Here is a 16,659-nt window from a genome sequence, read left to right on the forward strand (position 1 = left end):
CCACGTAACTTTACTTCTCCTATGGCCGACGTGTAAGTTAAAAAAATAAATAAAAGGATTGAGACATTTCTGAGGGGTTTTAAAGGGGTTTGGTATAAGGGGGGGGGGGGGGTAGGCTATCAAACCCATTGGGGGGGGGGGGTTGGAAGACCTATCTGTTAAATGGGCAAACTGGTGGATGAACTGGTAAACTGGGAATGATGTGGGTGAGCGCCCTTTTTAAAATCTCCCGATTTACACGGTAGAAGCAGGATTTCCACATACCTGTGCGCAGCCACTTAATATTTAGCGCACATGTGTGCATGGCCAGACTATTTTATAACATGCACGAATATGTTATAAAATGCCCGTGACTCTGGGCGCAGGCCGATGTATGTGCGCAAATGTCCACCCGCGTGCCTATTTGTAAGTTATTGTCTTAATGCGTTGCTGTGCAGCATTGGCAGGGTACATGGTCAATGCCCCCAACCCCTGCAAACATGCTGCAACAATATGCCAGTGCTCCTCTGATAAAGCAAAGAGGCAATCGCATCAGGCGCAACTATCTATCACCATGATCCAGGTCCCCGCCTGCCTCTTTCTCTGATCCCACCTTATTTATACAGTTCCTAGTCCCTGCTCATCCTGACCCCACCATTCTCTCTCCCTCTGAAACTCCTCCAGTTTACCCTTCCCATCTCCTTCTCCATCAATTTCCCCCGCAACCCCAGCCATCTCCATCTCTCTCAACCACCCCATCCATTTTCTCTTAACTCCTTCCCCGCAACCGTCTCTCTTACTTACTATGGAGTAGTTCTTCCTCCTCCAGCTTGAGAACAAAGCTAAGCACTGCTGCTCTTTCGGCCTGTGCAGGGCTGCTGATCTAACTGCTTGCCTCCTCCTCATATTCGCCTGCCCACTGCTTGCTCCTCTCCTGCCCACATGGGCTCGCTGATGCTGGCCCATTCCTCTTTGGTTGGCGTAGGTCACTGATATTGCCCTTTCCTTCTCCCATTGACCTGCGTGGTCCCATTGAGTCTGCCCTCTCCTCTTTGTCTGTGCAGGCTGCTGCTCTGCTGCCCCCTCCTGCCTTTGGGCTGCACGAGTCTGCTGCTGCTGCTTTTTTCTCTTTGGCCTGTGTGGAGAACTGGTGCTGTTGATCTTCGGCATGTACGGACTGTAGGCGCCACATCTAAATTTCTGTTTGCCATGGTGACTTGGCGCCCAGGATTTGTTTGAGTCCTGATATTTGTGTACTTGTTTAGTATTTTTAGAAGTGAAATGCAACCAGCATATTATAAGAATATTAAACTACACTATTTCCTTGAATAAAGCAAATGCGGAAAACAATTATGGAATCTGGATTGTCTCATCAGAATAAAAGATACAATGGCTCCTTAAAAAAAATTATTTCCCTCATCTTGACTAGCAGTCCAAGGTTTGCACTAAAATAAAATGCAGAATGCTTAATAAAACAAATATACAGTATCTGGTAATTACTTTTATTCACATACAGGAGCATTTATCAAATCGTGTTAGGACCTTATCGCGCGCGTTAGGGCCCTAACGCAGGCGATAACGCCATAACGCAGGCGATAAATACCACATTGCAAAATGTGTATGCAAATTTAAAATTTGTATTCAAGTGGGAGGAGTTTGGGCAGAGTGAATGGAAATGGAGGGTCAGTTAGCGTGGCGTGCAATGGAGTAATGCACAGCAACATAGGTTTTAATGCTGGAAGTAATGACACCTTTTTTCTGTGTGTTATGCCAGGGTTAGCTGTGCGTTATCAGCCAAATGCTGGATCAGAAGGGGAGAGAGGAGAGGGGAGAGGAAGGGAGAGAGATAGCCTCTGTGGAGGCCCACCTTTAAGTTAACTTTTATACCACGGTATGAGGGGGCATTAGTAACTCAGGGTGAGATTTCGGGGGTGGAGTAGGTTTTAGAGGGAAGTTTTACATGCACAGTCAGAGGTACGACCAGCACGGTAGATGTCAGTGAAGATTTCCTGTCGCTTGGAGTGAATAAAGGTACAAAAAGAGTAGATATGTACAATGTACTCTCTACTAGCTTGACTGCATCACTGATAGCTGCTGTGCTGTTCATACCTCTGACTGTGCATGTAAAACTTCCCTCTAAAACCTACCACCCACCCCCCCACCCCCCGAAGCCTCACCCCGAGTTACTAGTGCCCCCTCTTACAGTGGTATAAATAGTTAACTTATAGGTCAGCATCTTCAGAGGCTCTGGTTCACTCTCTTCACTTTCTCTCTCTCACCATCAGCCTAAACTACCAACACAAAGTGCAATAACACTATTGCTAGGTCATAGAATGCTAAAAGTGAGATGTATTCTTCTTACCTTGCCTAGTCCTTCTTCTTTCATTTTCTTTTTCATTTGCTTTAACTGTTTATTTTTTCTTTTATCCAAAAGAGGCAAAATCTTATCATTCGAGAGGTTGCCTTTAAATTTGGAAAATTCAGGCCACAGTTTGAAAAGAGTATTAAAGACGGTCAGCTAAATTAAAAAGAAAGACACAATTATTTCTAATTTTTAAATTTTAAATTTTATAATTGCATTTACTAAATTTTATAATTGCATTTACTAAATTTGAGTGTAAACCAATGGCTTATTAAATTGTTTTTTCCCCCTGCCTAGCTAAGGTAATTTAAATAACATAAAGGCCGATTCAGTAAAGTCCGCGGGAGAGCGGATGAACGCCCGTTCTCCCGGCGATACAGTATACAAATTAGGTGGTGCGGAAGAAACAGGCAAAAGGAGGCGCTAGGAACACTAGCGCGTCCCTAGCGCCTCCTTTTAGCCCATAGCGGCGGCTGTCAGTGGGTTTGACGCCGACGCTCAATTTTGCTGGCGTCGGTTCTCGAGCCCGCTGACAGCCACGTGCTCGGAAACCGGACGCAGGCAAAATTGAGCATCTGGTTTTCGGCCCCGACAGCCGCCGGCCCATTTAAAAAATTTTTTTCTTTTACTTTTTTTACCCTTCGGGACCTCCAACTTAATATCGCCATGATATTAAGTCGGAGGGTGCACAGAAAAGCAGTTTTTACTGCTTTTCTGTGCACTTTCCCGGTGCCAGCAGAAACTAGCGTCTACCTTTGGGTAGGCACTAATTTCTTAAAGTAAAATGTGCGGCTTGGCTGCACATTTTACTTTCTGTATCGTGGGGAATACCCAATAGGGCCATCAACATGCATTTGCATGTTGAGGGCGCTATTAGGTGCCGGCGGTTGGACGCGCGTTTCCTTCCCTTTCTGAATAAAGGGGTAAGGGAAAACGCGCGTCCAAGAGCAGGCTAACAGTGCGCTCCGTCGGAGCGCACTGTACTGTATCGGCCTGAAAGAAAATAGCTTCTGTCCATTCATTTTCAAGTGAAGAAATGCCAAATAGTAGGACAGCAAATTTTAGGTTTTTTTTAAGACAAAGAAATAGTAATAACTCCCAGTGGTAGTAAGCTATTTGATGGCTGGTATATCCTTTTAAAGTTCCTGGGAAATCCTTTTGTATAGTAGGGAGTCCTTTGATTGGGAGTCAAATTCTAAAGCTCCTAAGATGGAAGCTCAGTAAAGGGAGGGGAAGCAGGAATAAAATAACTAACTGCTTTTTTGTTTATAGGATACTGGTATATTAAAATGGACAAATGAGATATCTTTGCATCGGAGTTTAGGTAAGTGATGTGTTATTATATTCATCACATAACCTGTAAAAGCCAAGCTCTTGAATACTAATGAGACTTCTTAATTATGTAAAAAAAGGATGACTCTGTCTTTAAAATAAAAAAACAACCACCAACACAGTAAGAAGAAAACAAAGGAACTGTATAATGACAAGCTAAAAAGAAGATACAACAAATAGGCCATTATAAGTTCACATGCAAATTACGAGCGAAAAAACCCCCCATCAACCATAAAGAGCCTATATATACATTAGATATACTATTTAATTAATCTGAATACTTTTTCCAAATGTTATCATATCTGTTAGCTTTCCCCATCAAAGAATGTAATCTTATCTATTGGTGCTATTTCTGACAGTGTGTTTTTACCAATGTGATATATAAGGAGCATTCTTCCAAATAGGTCGATTTTATGCCTAGCTGCATGCAGGCACTGTTTAATAAGAACTCTGTCTCAAGGGGACTTCCGGTGATGACGTCACCGATACGGGGGTCGGGAGGCTGAGCTCTGCCACTTACCCTCTGAATTCCTCCGATAACACCCCAAAAAGCCGGCGAACTCGAGGCGCTTTTTGTGAGAGAGGGGCTCTGAAGGGCCCAGGCTCACGCTGGCGATCCCGTGGGGAGCCGCGGATGTCCGAGTCTTGAGGCAAGGCATGGAGCGGAGCTCACTGAGGCAGTGCATGGCCAAGATGGCGGCTCTCCCATAAGACGGAGCATACAAACTTATCAAAACAGTGCAGTTATTTTAATGGGAGGCTGGCACTTTGGGAGTCCTTGGTGGAGAGGATCTTAATTTCCAGCTCATCCTGGATGATTGATGCGGCACAGTAAAAAACAGGCCGCCGCCGCGGAAGCAGCATAGAGGCAGGCAAGGCGAAACGGGGCCCAGATGGCAGCTGCAGCAGACAAGTTCTGCCTCACTTAAAATTACATGTTTTGGAGGACTGAGGGGAGACGGGCAATTACTGGGTGTGAAGCTCCAATTTTCATACCCTGAGGTCGGTGCTTTTCTTGGGAGGGTTTTTTCTCATCTCTCTCTCCCTCACGCTGCGGGTCTGATAACACTTTGGGCTACCTGGAGCTGTGATACTGGCATTCGATGGCTGCCCGTGGGGGAAAAAAAGACAAGGACAAGGAGCGTGAGAAGGCCAGGCAGCCTGATCTCCCCCTGGAAGACGCGGTGGTTCGTCATCACAGAGCTCCCTGGCAGACCTGACAGCAGCAGTTTTGGCTGCGATCACGCCAGAATTAAAAAAGATATCAGATCAGTTGCAGGAATTGAACACCCGGCATGACAGCGATAGACCGCAGATTCTTGGAGTTGGAAGAGAGGGTGTCTGACAATCAAGATGGCCTACGGGTGGCGCAGACAACAATTCAGGTCTCAGGCCGCCTTGGATAAGCAAGCCATTAAGATAGATGACCTGGAAAATAGATCACTGAGAGCGAATATCAGGCTGGTGGGTTTGCCGGAGAGCTTACTAGAATCCACAGTCCCTGGGTTTCTCGAAGGGTGGCTTCCCAAGGTGTTGTCCCTCACGGAATTGTCGGATCCGCTCAGGGTAGAATGAGCTCACCGTCTTGGGCCTAAGCGGGCTGATGCTGCAAAACCCCTTGTGATCATTGCGAAGATTCTTAACTACTCACACAAAGTGGCGATCATGCGAGCTATCCGTCAGGGTACTAAGCCTACCTACGAAAATCGGCCTGTCTTAATATTTCAAGACTTTTCGGCCACCGTCTCCAACAGCGTCGGGCCCTGGCGCCCTACTGTGCACAGTTGTTTGATGGAGGTATTCGAGCGGTGGTTAGTCTATCCTGTGAAAATGCGAGTTCAGACCGCAGACGGAGTCCGCTGGTTTAATGAAGCCAAGGCTGCTCAACAATACCTCCAATCTCTACCAGCTCCTGGTGATGTCACTACATGAGATAAATCGAGGATGTTCTACCTTGCGCCTGATTCTACGGTCATTGGCCTGGACTCAGAGATTTTGTGTTGGATATCGACGGATGCTTCATTAGGGATTTTCTCTTGGACTTCTCGGTTCTGGATTTTTCTCCCTTTGTTTGTGTTTTAACGTTTGATTGGCATTATTCGGACGTTTCCGTACAAACAATATCTGAGAGCTCCTGTTTGGCTCCTGGAGTTCTTCGTGGCCTGCAAGAGGCGACATTTCTCTTGTTGGATTCTGGACTCAGCTTGAACTATTTACATTGCAAAAACCACCGCTTGGAGCACAGTTGGTTGGAATATCAGGGGAGGAGGCAGATACTTATGGTTCCACCTCTTACTGGACAGGGACAACGTCTGTTTTGGTCTTGGAGAGAATATTTCCTTGCACCGTATCACCTTATGTTTATTTGCTGTACAATGTTTCATCTCCCGAGATTTGACTTGGCGGGTTAACGTGCTTTCTTGTGGCTTCATCCCAGCATCTCTTCACATTAAATTGTGGCTTGGAGGGGGAGGGGGAGGGGCTGAGCTTGGTCTCTTAGTGCTTCCCACCTGTTATCTTCGATGACAGGAGCAGGGGAGTGGTTATTGTGGGATCGGGGGAAGGGAGGGGTGGGAAGATGGGGGGACTAGGGGGATGGGGGGGATGGGGGGGATGGGGGGGGGACATTCGCTTGGGGGTAGGGGAAGGGGGAAGGGATCTCAGGTTGTACTTCTTGTTCAGTTCCAATCTGTCAAATGTGTTATCCTGATTCATCACCACGGGGAGCGGGTCCAGCTGGGAGGCCCACTCTCCTCCATAAAGGCATGCATGGAGTTTATATTAGTAGAGTTTCAATGCTCTAATGAATAGTCGTAACACCTATATTTTTTTCGTGGAATGTAGGTGGAATAAATTCCCCGATTAAGCGATATAAGATCTTGCAGGTACTCAATAAGAAGTCCGCAGGCATTGCTTTCCTACAGGAGACTCATTTTTCAGATCTCGAACATGGAAAGCTATGCCAGCGAGGGTGGGCTCGGTATATTCTCCTCCGCCAGTACTAAATCAGCTGGAGTGGCCATTTTGATAAGGAAATCCTTCCCGATTCAGATAGTGAAGGAAATCAAAGACCCGGCAGGCCGATATTTAATTTTAGTGGCAGCATACAATCAAACACCTCTTATTCTTTGTAATATCTATGCCCCAAATGTGTATCAAGCCTCCTTTTGAAGGTGTGCATGCCTTACTTCTCCCATATTTGGATGATATGGTGATAGTGGGGGGAGATTTCAATGCGGTCAAGGATCCTTCTTGTGATCACTCGTGGTTAAAATCTAAGGGGGGTGCCGAGCAAAGGTATACATCTTTTAGAGTCCACACTCCATCTAACGGATGCTTGGTGTACTTTACATCCTCTTGAACGGGAATTTACCATGTATCGCATGCTCATGCGACCCACGCTCGGCTGGACTATTTTCTTGTTAGTGCCCATAGTTTTTATAAGATTCTTGGGGCGGGGATTGATGACATGGTGATCTCTGACCACGCTCCCATATGGCTGGAACTTTCCAACTCCCTGCCGAGGCAAGAGGTTTTTCAGTGGAAATATCCATACTTTCTGGCGGAGGATGAATTTTTTCAAAAATTTTTAAGGAACAAGTGAGCAACCTTTGCTGAATTAAATAGTCAACATCAGGATAATCCAGTATTGTTCTGGAATACAGCAAAGGTGGTGCTTTGGGGGGGGGGAATTCTTTCTTATGTAGCTCATCGGAAGAAAATGTTGGATAAGCACCTTATTACTTTGGGTGTCCAATTTCAGAGGGCTAAAAGGAAATTATTGAAATCTCATTCCACACAGCACAGGGAGCGGTTTCTGACAATACAAGCCGCTATTAATGAGTTGATTCATCAATGCACTAAGAAAAACTTTCTTTATTACAAATTTAAACTATTTCAATATGGTCAAAAGTCTGGTAAATTGATGTCTCGCTTAATTAAGTCAGCTCGTGGGCCTAGTCACATTCATGCTATAAAAAATAAACAGCAACAGCTGGTTACCTCTCATGATGGTATAATGCACGCATTTCATGAATACTATTCCCAGCTTTATCAGACAGAGGGTTGGGATGCCTCCAAATGGGAGGCATTTGGAAATAAGATTAATATTCCTTCTTTGTCGCTGGAGTTCTCTCGCTACTTGTATGAGCCCATATATGCAGAAGAAGACACTCGAGTGATACATAATATGCATAAATTAAAAGCCCCAGGCCCCGATGGATATAGTTCTGAATTTTACAAGTGCCTAGTGGACCCCTTTTCTAAGCTTCTTCCATCAGTTTACAACTCATTAATCCAGCAGGGTACCTTTCCTGTTGGGGGGTAATCAAGCGCATGTGGTCCTTATTCCTAAGCCTGGGAAAGACCCCCTACTGCCAGCCTCGTACCGACCCATTTCCTTGTTGAATGTGGACAATAAAATATTAGCTAAAGTTCTGGCGGATCGTCTGAGCAATGTTTACCTTCGCTGATCCAACCTGACCAAGTAGGTTTTATTAAACACAGGCATGCTTTTTCGAAATCTCAGACAAGTAGTCATTGGCAATGGACTTATGCAATCGGATTGCCGATCCTCACTTGGTGGTCAGCTTGGACGCGGAGAAGGCATTTGACAGGGTGGAATGGGGCTATATGTTTCATGTTTTACAATTAATGGGGTTTGGGGATCCATTTTATCAAGCCATTCAATTACTATACAATAACCCTGCCTGCGCGGATTCGAATCAATGGGGGGCTCATGTCTTCCTTTGGGGTGGAAAGAGGGACTAGGCAGGGCTGCCCGCTTTCCCCACTTCTTTTTTTACTTACTCTGGAACCCCTTTTGCTTGTCATACAAGCCACTAGCGCTATTCGGGGTATTCAATTTCAATGGGAAGAGCGTAAGGCGCTTTTTAAGTATGCGGTTTTCGCAGACGATGTACTGCTTTTTCTCACATCTCCCCGCAGGTCACTGCCGGCCCTTCTTCCTCTTTTCCAATATGGCCTGCGTGTCAATTGGGATAAGTCGGAGGCGCTGCCGTCCTTTGATGTACTTAGAGAGCAGTGGGGAGAGCCTTTTCCCTTGCAGTGGGCTAAGGGGTCTATTAAATATTAATTCACATCTCACCTGATGTGCGGGACATTTATAATCTTAATGTGACCCCATTGTTCCAAGCCACTCAGGTCAGATTGACATCTTGGCGGGATTTACCGCTTTCGGTCAGTGGCCGGATCAACTTATTTAAAATGGTGTTGTTACCTAAGTGGCTTTATTTCTTTCAAAATTATCCGCTAGTGTTGCATTCTTGGGATCTGCCTGTCTTGATAGACTGTTACGGACGTTCATTTGGAAGGGGAAAAAAGCGAGAATACCGCTGAGTGGGTTGCAGCTACCATGGGTCAAAGGCGGCATGGGGGTACCAATATTCAAATTCTATGGGATGGTGGCAAATCTCCGATTGATCAGGGGGTGGCTTTTGGAGAAATCCCCCTCTGTCAGTTTATTGGTGGAGTATACTCTGATCTCTCCGGTAGCTTTGAGCTATGTTCTGATGTGTCCAAGGGGGAAGCTTCCTCCCTTGCTCAAGACACACCCACTTATACAGCCTCTTCGGAAAACTTGGGCTCAGCTCACTCAGCTTTTGGGTAATCCAAGTGTTTGCCCCTATTTACTCCCAGTAAAGGGTAATCTAGATTTCTCTCCGGGCTCTAATACTGCTTGTTTTCAGACTTGGAGGAGTCGGGGTATTTCATATCTGGGTCATGTCTTAGATGCGGAAGGCTCCACTTTATCTTTTGTGGAGTTACAAGAACTCTATGGGTTGCCGGGGAATCACTGTTCGGCTATCTGCAGATTAACCATTATATTAAGTCCCTGGGGTTACCCAGCCAACATCTGGCAGCATTTAACAAATTAGAGTCTTTTTTTCACTTGGCTCTTACTAAGGTGCCCACCCTCTCCATGTACTATCGACAGCTGGTTAAGGGTCTTCCTGCAGATTCCAGACGTCTCGCAGTAGAGCGTTGGAACAGGGATGGGGCCTTTTTGATGACCTCCACTGTCTTTTCCTATAGTGTTAGAAGTGTGATTCCAATTACTGGGAACATGTATTTTCGAGAAATGCATCTCAAATTTTTGCAATGGACGTTCGCTGCCAGGGGTTGATAGGGAATCTATCCCATGTTTTCTGGAGCTCTCCAAGATTCAACGGTACTGGCAACAAATAGCGCGTTATATGTCCTCCCTAATAGGAGTACAGCTCCCTAACTCACCTTATTTATGGCTGTTTCATTGTATCACTCGTCATTTGGTGTCTGTTGCGGGCCAACGTGCCCTTCTAAAAAAGGCCGGCTTGGTGGGGAAAGAAGTCATACTGCTGCACTGGCGGGATGGGGCACCCCCCTCGTTCTGGGGTTGGAGAACCCATTTTCATCAGTTATTATTAATGAACAATATGCTATCCAGAAATTCACCGAAATATGGACGTTTCTTTTTGGAGACCTGGGAACCATATTTACAAGCTCTTCCACATAAAGCCCGGAGTTTGATTCTTAATGGTTAAGATCTTTTTAATCAGGATAACTAATTGGGACTTTGATGTAGATCCCTGAGGGGGGGGGGAGTGGGTTGGGGGTGGGGGAGGGGGAAATCTCATTGAGCAAGGAAGGCAGTGGATCTTGGTCCTACGTGGGGAGTATATGAAACCTGTGAGGGCAAAGGAACCATGCACCTTGGGTTTCAGAGACTCCATATTGGTCAAAGTTTAATAAGAGGGATGGACAGGGATTACTGTATTTTAAAATGAAGTGATCACCTTCTTGGTTTCATCGCTTTCTGTATTATCCCACAGTTGTCTTAGTTCTATGTTTTCATGCATTGTTTCTAAGTTTGTGCCGCTATTCAGTGTATCACTCAATAAAATGTTTTGAACATAAGAACTCTGTCTCAAACTGAAATGTCAATATATTCATCTTTCCTTAGGTCCTGCAAACAAAACATTGGTGTAAGTGAGACGTTACCTTTCTGTATGGCTGTGGTCTCTGTTTCGATCACCCCCCAGAAGTGGTGAGCTATAGGACAAGACCACCACATATGAATATGAGTACCTTCTAAACCACATCCTTTCTAACACATTGATGATACCACCTTAGAGAATTTAGTAAAAAAAAAAAGCTGAATATCTATGTGCGGTGGAGAAGCCGCACCATGAGCTCAACTTGCAAAATAGGCGCGCCTGCGGGCGAGTGCCCTGCGTGCGTAAAACCGGCTGGATTTACGCGTGCAGGGCTTTTAAAATCCGGCCCAATGTGTTGGAATAAAGGAATCTAGGCACGATATTCATTTTAAGAAGATTGATATATCCCCCCAAGAGATAAAGAAATCTGTCATATCTTTAACATCTTTCTTGATCCTAGATAGCACAAAATGCATTATAAAATGCAGTTTGTAAAGATCATGAACATTAGGAGAGATATTAATAATACCAAAAACAATAATCTCTCCTGTTGACCATGCCAGAAACCTCGGAATTACAATCGACAATGAATTATCCTACAAAACCCATATAACAAATAAAATCAAAGAAGCTTACCACAAATTATTGACACTCAGATGTCTCAAACCCTTCCTCACTCAAAATGACTTTAGAACAGTTCTGCAACTACTACTTTTTGCAAACCTAGACTACTGCAACGCCCTACTACTCGGCCTCCCTTTTACCACCATACGTCCACTACAAATTCTTTAGAACGCAGCCACCAGGATTCTATCAGGAACCAAGAAACAAGATCACATTACACCTACTCTCATATCCTTGTACTGGCTCCCAATTAAATACAGAATAGAATACAATGTTTTATCAATCCTCCATAAATTAATCACAGGACAACAAAACCATTGGCTAACTGAACACATTGAACTACATGCTCCAAAAAGGAATCTTCGCTCAATGAATAAAGGCCTCCTCAGAATTCCTCATGCTAAAATCACGCACCTAGTATCAACCCGAGAGAGAGCTATAGCCATCACCAGCACATCGCTATGGAACGCCTTACCCCTAAATCTAAGAACCCAAGTTGACACCAAAACTTTCAAAAAAGAATTAAAAACCTGGCTTTTTACCAGAGCTTTTTCAGAAGATCTCAACTATCAACCACCAACAAACTCCCAACCAGACAACTCCAAAGAAAACAAAGTCACCATCCATAAACTTACGACAGACTAATCAAACCACGAACTCTATAACAGAAATCTAAATTTTCCCTATATAATCTAACCCTCTTTTACCCCCATTGCTACCCAACTTTATCTTTAAATTGTATTTGTTAAAACTCTAATGTTACTCTCCTAATGTAAACCGTTATGATGGCAAAACCGAATACACGGTATACAAAATATGTTAAAATAAATAAAATAAAATAATACCTAAAAAAACAAAACTCCCTTCAACCAACTTAAATCCACTCATACATCGAGAATATAATTTAGGAGACATTTCCCAGATTTTGTATAGCTAATTTAATAGCCAGATACCTCCCCATATGCTGCCAATATCTTCAGACAAGGAGCCAAGGTCTCTAACTGGGTTATAAAACAAGCATGTCCTCAGCATATATATTTTACGCTCAGCACTATCTGTTTTATTGTATTTATTTTAAAACATTTCTATCTGCATAGAAAAAAAACAAATTCAACCTCCAATCCTTTTACAATCTCTTTATGGCTTGTGCCAGGGGCTCAATCGCTATATCAAAAGAAGTGGGGAACGAGTACACCCTCTGTCTAGTTCCCACTGCAAATTAAAAAAGGGGATGACAGAACGCCGTTTACCTTGGATGTACACGCGAGGGAAGGTATACACTCATTGATTCCAGACTGTCCATGTCTAATAACATATCAGCACTAGTAAAGAAATCCTTCTTTAAACTGCAATGTTATGAAAACTAAACCACTGTTGTTTGCCCTTAGGGTTAAACCACACTAAGGTTTATATAAATTGGCACCCAAAGAATGTGGGGCTTGAGGATGGTGGAAAAGTATGTATAGTGTGTTTTTAAAGAGAAATTGCGATGTTTGGTGAGCATACAATATACAAGGAAGTGTAGAAAAGTAACTTCGACATTTAAAACAAAATGGCGGAGGAGGTCACGTGATGCACTGTCGAAGACGGACATGAGCTCTCCACGCAGCGCCTAACCCCGGGAATCCAACCCCATCCCATCCCTAAAATCGTTATTTTTGGAGCTTTCTAATCTCTGCAGACTCTCTTGAATTCAGATATCGCTCTGGTTACCAGCGATTGACACCCCGCTTTGGCCAAAAAAAGATAAGGAGAAGGAGCAACCCCAAAACCTGGAAGTGCCATCAGGTATGCCGTCGGAACCCCCCAGTATCACCGTCTAAAGCGGTGATTTCGGAAATCAAGATTGCAATTTCAGAACTACTGGGGCCAGAATTAAAAACATCTTTGGGAAACTTACGGAGCTGACTGATGCTGTCATGGGCTATGAATCTCGATTTGCTGAGCTGGAACAGTGTGTGTCCGACATCCAAGATGGCGGCCACGAGGCTTAAGCTGAAATTAAAGCGCTCAAAGCCCAGTTAGAAAAACACTCCGGCTCGAGGACCTCGAGAACCGTTCCAGGAGGTCCTACCTTCGTTTTTTAAGGCTCCTGGAGACCCTGGACGAGAGGGGGCTGTCCACATTCCTGGAAGGCTGGTTAAACAAGGAACTGAACTTATCCACAGCACATGGCCTGCTCCGTATTGAGCAAGCACACTGCCTCGGTGTCAGGAGAGCCTCAGATCTGCGGCCTAGGTTGGTCCCTGGCTAAAATCTTTAACTTTGCCTATAAACATGAAATTTTGCAGGCGATTCTAGCTGGAAAAACACTGTGCTATGAAAATAAAAAAATATTAATATTTCAATATTTTTCAGCAAATCTGGCTGCCAAAAGTCGCCTCATGACCCCGATCTGCACCACGCTCATATCTGGGGGTTTGAGAGCCACTGTGGTGTATCCTGCCCGGCTACGGGTCACGACGAAAGACAGAGTCCGGTGGTTCACCAAAGTGGAGGAGGCTCAGACTTTTCTACATACCCAGCTCTCTCCCAGCTCGAGAAGTGCTGAGATTTATTTATTTATTTATTTATTTATTTAAAAGTTTTATATACCGACATTCATCAATGATATCACATCGGTTCACAGCGTAACATGAAACTAGTGCCTGTGGCGGCGCTTTACATCGAACATGTTTAACATAATACAATTGAAACATATTGAAACATTATAACTAGAGAGTAAAGGAAAGGTGGGGGAAATAAAGATTTAAACTAAAATTAAAATAACATGTTTACAAGAGGGTAAAAGAGGAAAAAAGGAGGGGGGGAAAAGTGACAAGAAAAAAGTTAGATTAATAAATTATTGTAGGCAAAGTTTGTAGGTATATACAATATGAACAATTATAGGGAAAAACATAATTTAACATTGTGCAGGGAGGGGGAGAAGGTGAGGAGAAGGGGGGGGGGGGAGGAGAGATAGGAAGGGGGGTAGGGTAACACAGAAGGGAGGGAGTATGCTTAGTGAAAAGCCAGGTCGAGAGGGGAGACTCACCCACTATTAGTGAAAAGCAAGGTCAAGGGGGGAACAGAGAAGGGGGGAACATAGATGAGAGCAAGGAGAATTTAAGTGTATGCTTTGGTGAAGAGCCAGGTCTTAAGCTTTCGCTTGAAAGTTTTTGAGCATTCTTCTTGGCGAAGTTCGACTGGCATTGTGTTCCAGAGGATAGGCCCGGCGATCGATAGCGCACGGGCTCTCGTGGAGGTTAATTTGTAGAGTTTGGGCGAGGTGGTGGGCATGGTGGGCATGGTGGCATGGTGGCAAGATGGTCGGATCTGTTACTCCTAAATGGAATTGTTGGGCCAGGTTTCTGTTCACTGCCTATATTCCTGCTGTCCGGCTGGAAGGCCGGCATTTTGGTCTTCAGAACACCTCAGTACCCTTACGAATGGATGTTTCAATTTTGGAAGTGCTGAGAACCTTCGCTGATACGGTCGCAAGTTCTAATCAGTGGCCAGTTATTGAGTTCCCATGAACTTAGCGGGGTTAAGGCTTAACAAAGGACTGAGACATGTGTTCATTACCAAAGTTCCTTAAGTTTACCATTGTTCTGCTGCTGCTGGCAATTCTCCATGGGAGCCTCAGCTGGGAGGGCCCCCATGTTAATTATCTGACTTTACTGAGTATGTTCAACCTTGATAAGGTACATGGCTGCTAGTATTGGTACTAGAGTCCTATCTTGGAACATATACGGAATCAATACCCCCATTAAGAGATCTAAAATCCGCAGTCAATTGAAAAGAAAGATGGTTGATATTACCCTCCTACAAGAAACCCATCTGATGGATGCTGAACACATGAAGCTTTGTAAGGGATGGGTAGGCGATGTATATTTTGCTTCCGGTTCGACTAAATCAGCAGGGGTGGCGATACTATTTAATAAGCAATTGCCCTTTCAGGTTTTAAAAGAGATTAAAGATCCCTGTGGACGATATATCCTATTAGTCATTCAGATATACAACCATCAACTAGTAATTTGTAATGTGTATGCCCCTAACAATTATACCCCCACTTTCTTTCGGGACCTTCAGTGCCTGTTACTGCCATATCTTGATGATTTCATAATCAATTTTAGGAGGCGATTTCAATGCTATTCGAGACCTAAAATTGGATAAATCTAGCGTCACTGCCAGGGACACTGGGGCGAGTAAGGGGCTACACCCGAGGAGCGGGTATCCTGTTAGTGTTAAGAGTCCAATGGAAATTGGAGAGGCAGAGTAGCTGGGTACAGAGAGCAAATCCCATCCGTAAGAAACCCCTTGCTAACTCAAAGGCTAGCAAACATCGCAGGCTTTAAATATCCGGACAGCATGACATCATCACAGGAGGATGCCCCTGAGGTTCGCACCAAGTAGGAAATAAGAGTGAGGGCCGCACGGCCTGCGCGCCCTAAGGTACCAGCGGAGCATGATGGGAGGCAGCGCCCAAGCCGGTCCGGGGACGCCGGAGAGGACGGTAGGCAGATGCCGCGGCAGCCAGGCATCCATCCATAGCGATAGGAAGTGCAAAGAAAGAAAGGTAGGCAGAGTGAAGCCGTCGGGAAGGGATGGTTGCAACAGGGAGGGTGCTCTGAAAGGATTCTAATGGCTCTGATTATTTGTGGTCTTGTCTGGAGGGGGTTCAGAGTTCCAGCTCCCCCAGACCATTATCAATGAATGTATTACTATGCCATAAAAATCAATAAAAGCGTTTAACAATAAAACAAAATGGCACTTGTTCCCCTGCTTGAGTATCGGCGGGGAGAGGGGTGCACCAGAGAAGAATGCATATGCGATGTATGCATCTGACATCACCACAGCATATTCGATGTATGACCAATAAAGCATTATAAATGCGGCAGCACACTTGCAACATCATTTCAGCACATGGGACTGTATAGTATGGATGTGGTGATGAGCAATTTCAAGTGAAGGCCGTGACTCCTAGCCCCAAATAGGATAGCTGAAGCAAATGATCAATTTCAGCCAACAAATACTACTATTTATTAAGCTTATGGACATTTCAATTTTGATTGTGAAATCTGCAATTTTTCAATTACAATCACCTTGAGTGGGGCAGTGACAAAAGCAGCGACATTTTCGTCAGACAGCATGGCCAAAAAATCTACTCAAAAGCTTTTCAGCTCTAGTGAGGGCAGCTCTTGCAAATCACCTACTGAAGAGGCCTATGTGGTGCAGACAGTCGGACAGTGAATGAGTAAGGCGGTTATCCCAGTATGTGGGCCAGGCCAGTATTTTCATCTTATGCAAGTGGCGAGACCAGTGCAGTATTGCGTGGGACTACGAATATCTCTCACTGGAACAGGAGTGATCTTGGCAGTCGATTGTGATGATTGTAGAGTGGTACAATGTCTGGAGCATGTCTTCATGCACTGCTGCTGCTGTAAG

The 16,659-nt window shown here is 44.6% G+C and overlaps 1 protein-coding gene across 3 annotated transcripts in view; it reads right to left on the reverse strand.

The window, feature by feature from the left end:
* Window positions 1–16,659, reverse strand: part of RGS22 (regulator of G protein signaling 22) — a 915,000-nt gene that overhangs the window by 106,593 nt on the left and 791,748 nt on the right. For all 3 annotated transcript variants that reach the window (XM_029591789.1, XM_029591788.1, XM_029591791.1), the window contains one exon: window positions 2,342–2,497. In XM_029591789.1, coding sequence (XP_029447649.1) covers window positions 2,342–2,497 — 156 coding nt within the window. The remainder of the gene's footprint in view (window positions 1–2,341; window positions 2,498–16,659) is intronic.

The sequence above is a fragment of the Rhinatrema bivittatum genome, chromosome 2, assembly GCF_901001135.1.
Source record: "Rhinatrema bivittatum chromosome 2, aRhiBiv1.1, whole genome shotgun sequence".
Taxonomy (NCBI): Eukaryota; Metazoa; Chordata; class Amphibia; order Gymnophiona; family Rhinatrematidae; genus Rhinatrema; species Rhinatrema bivittatum.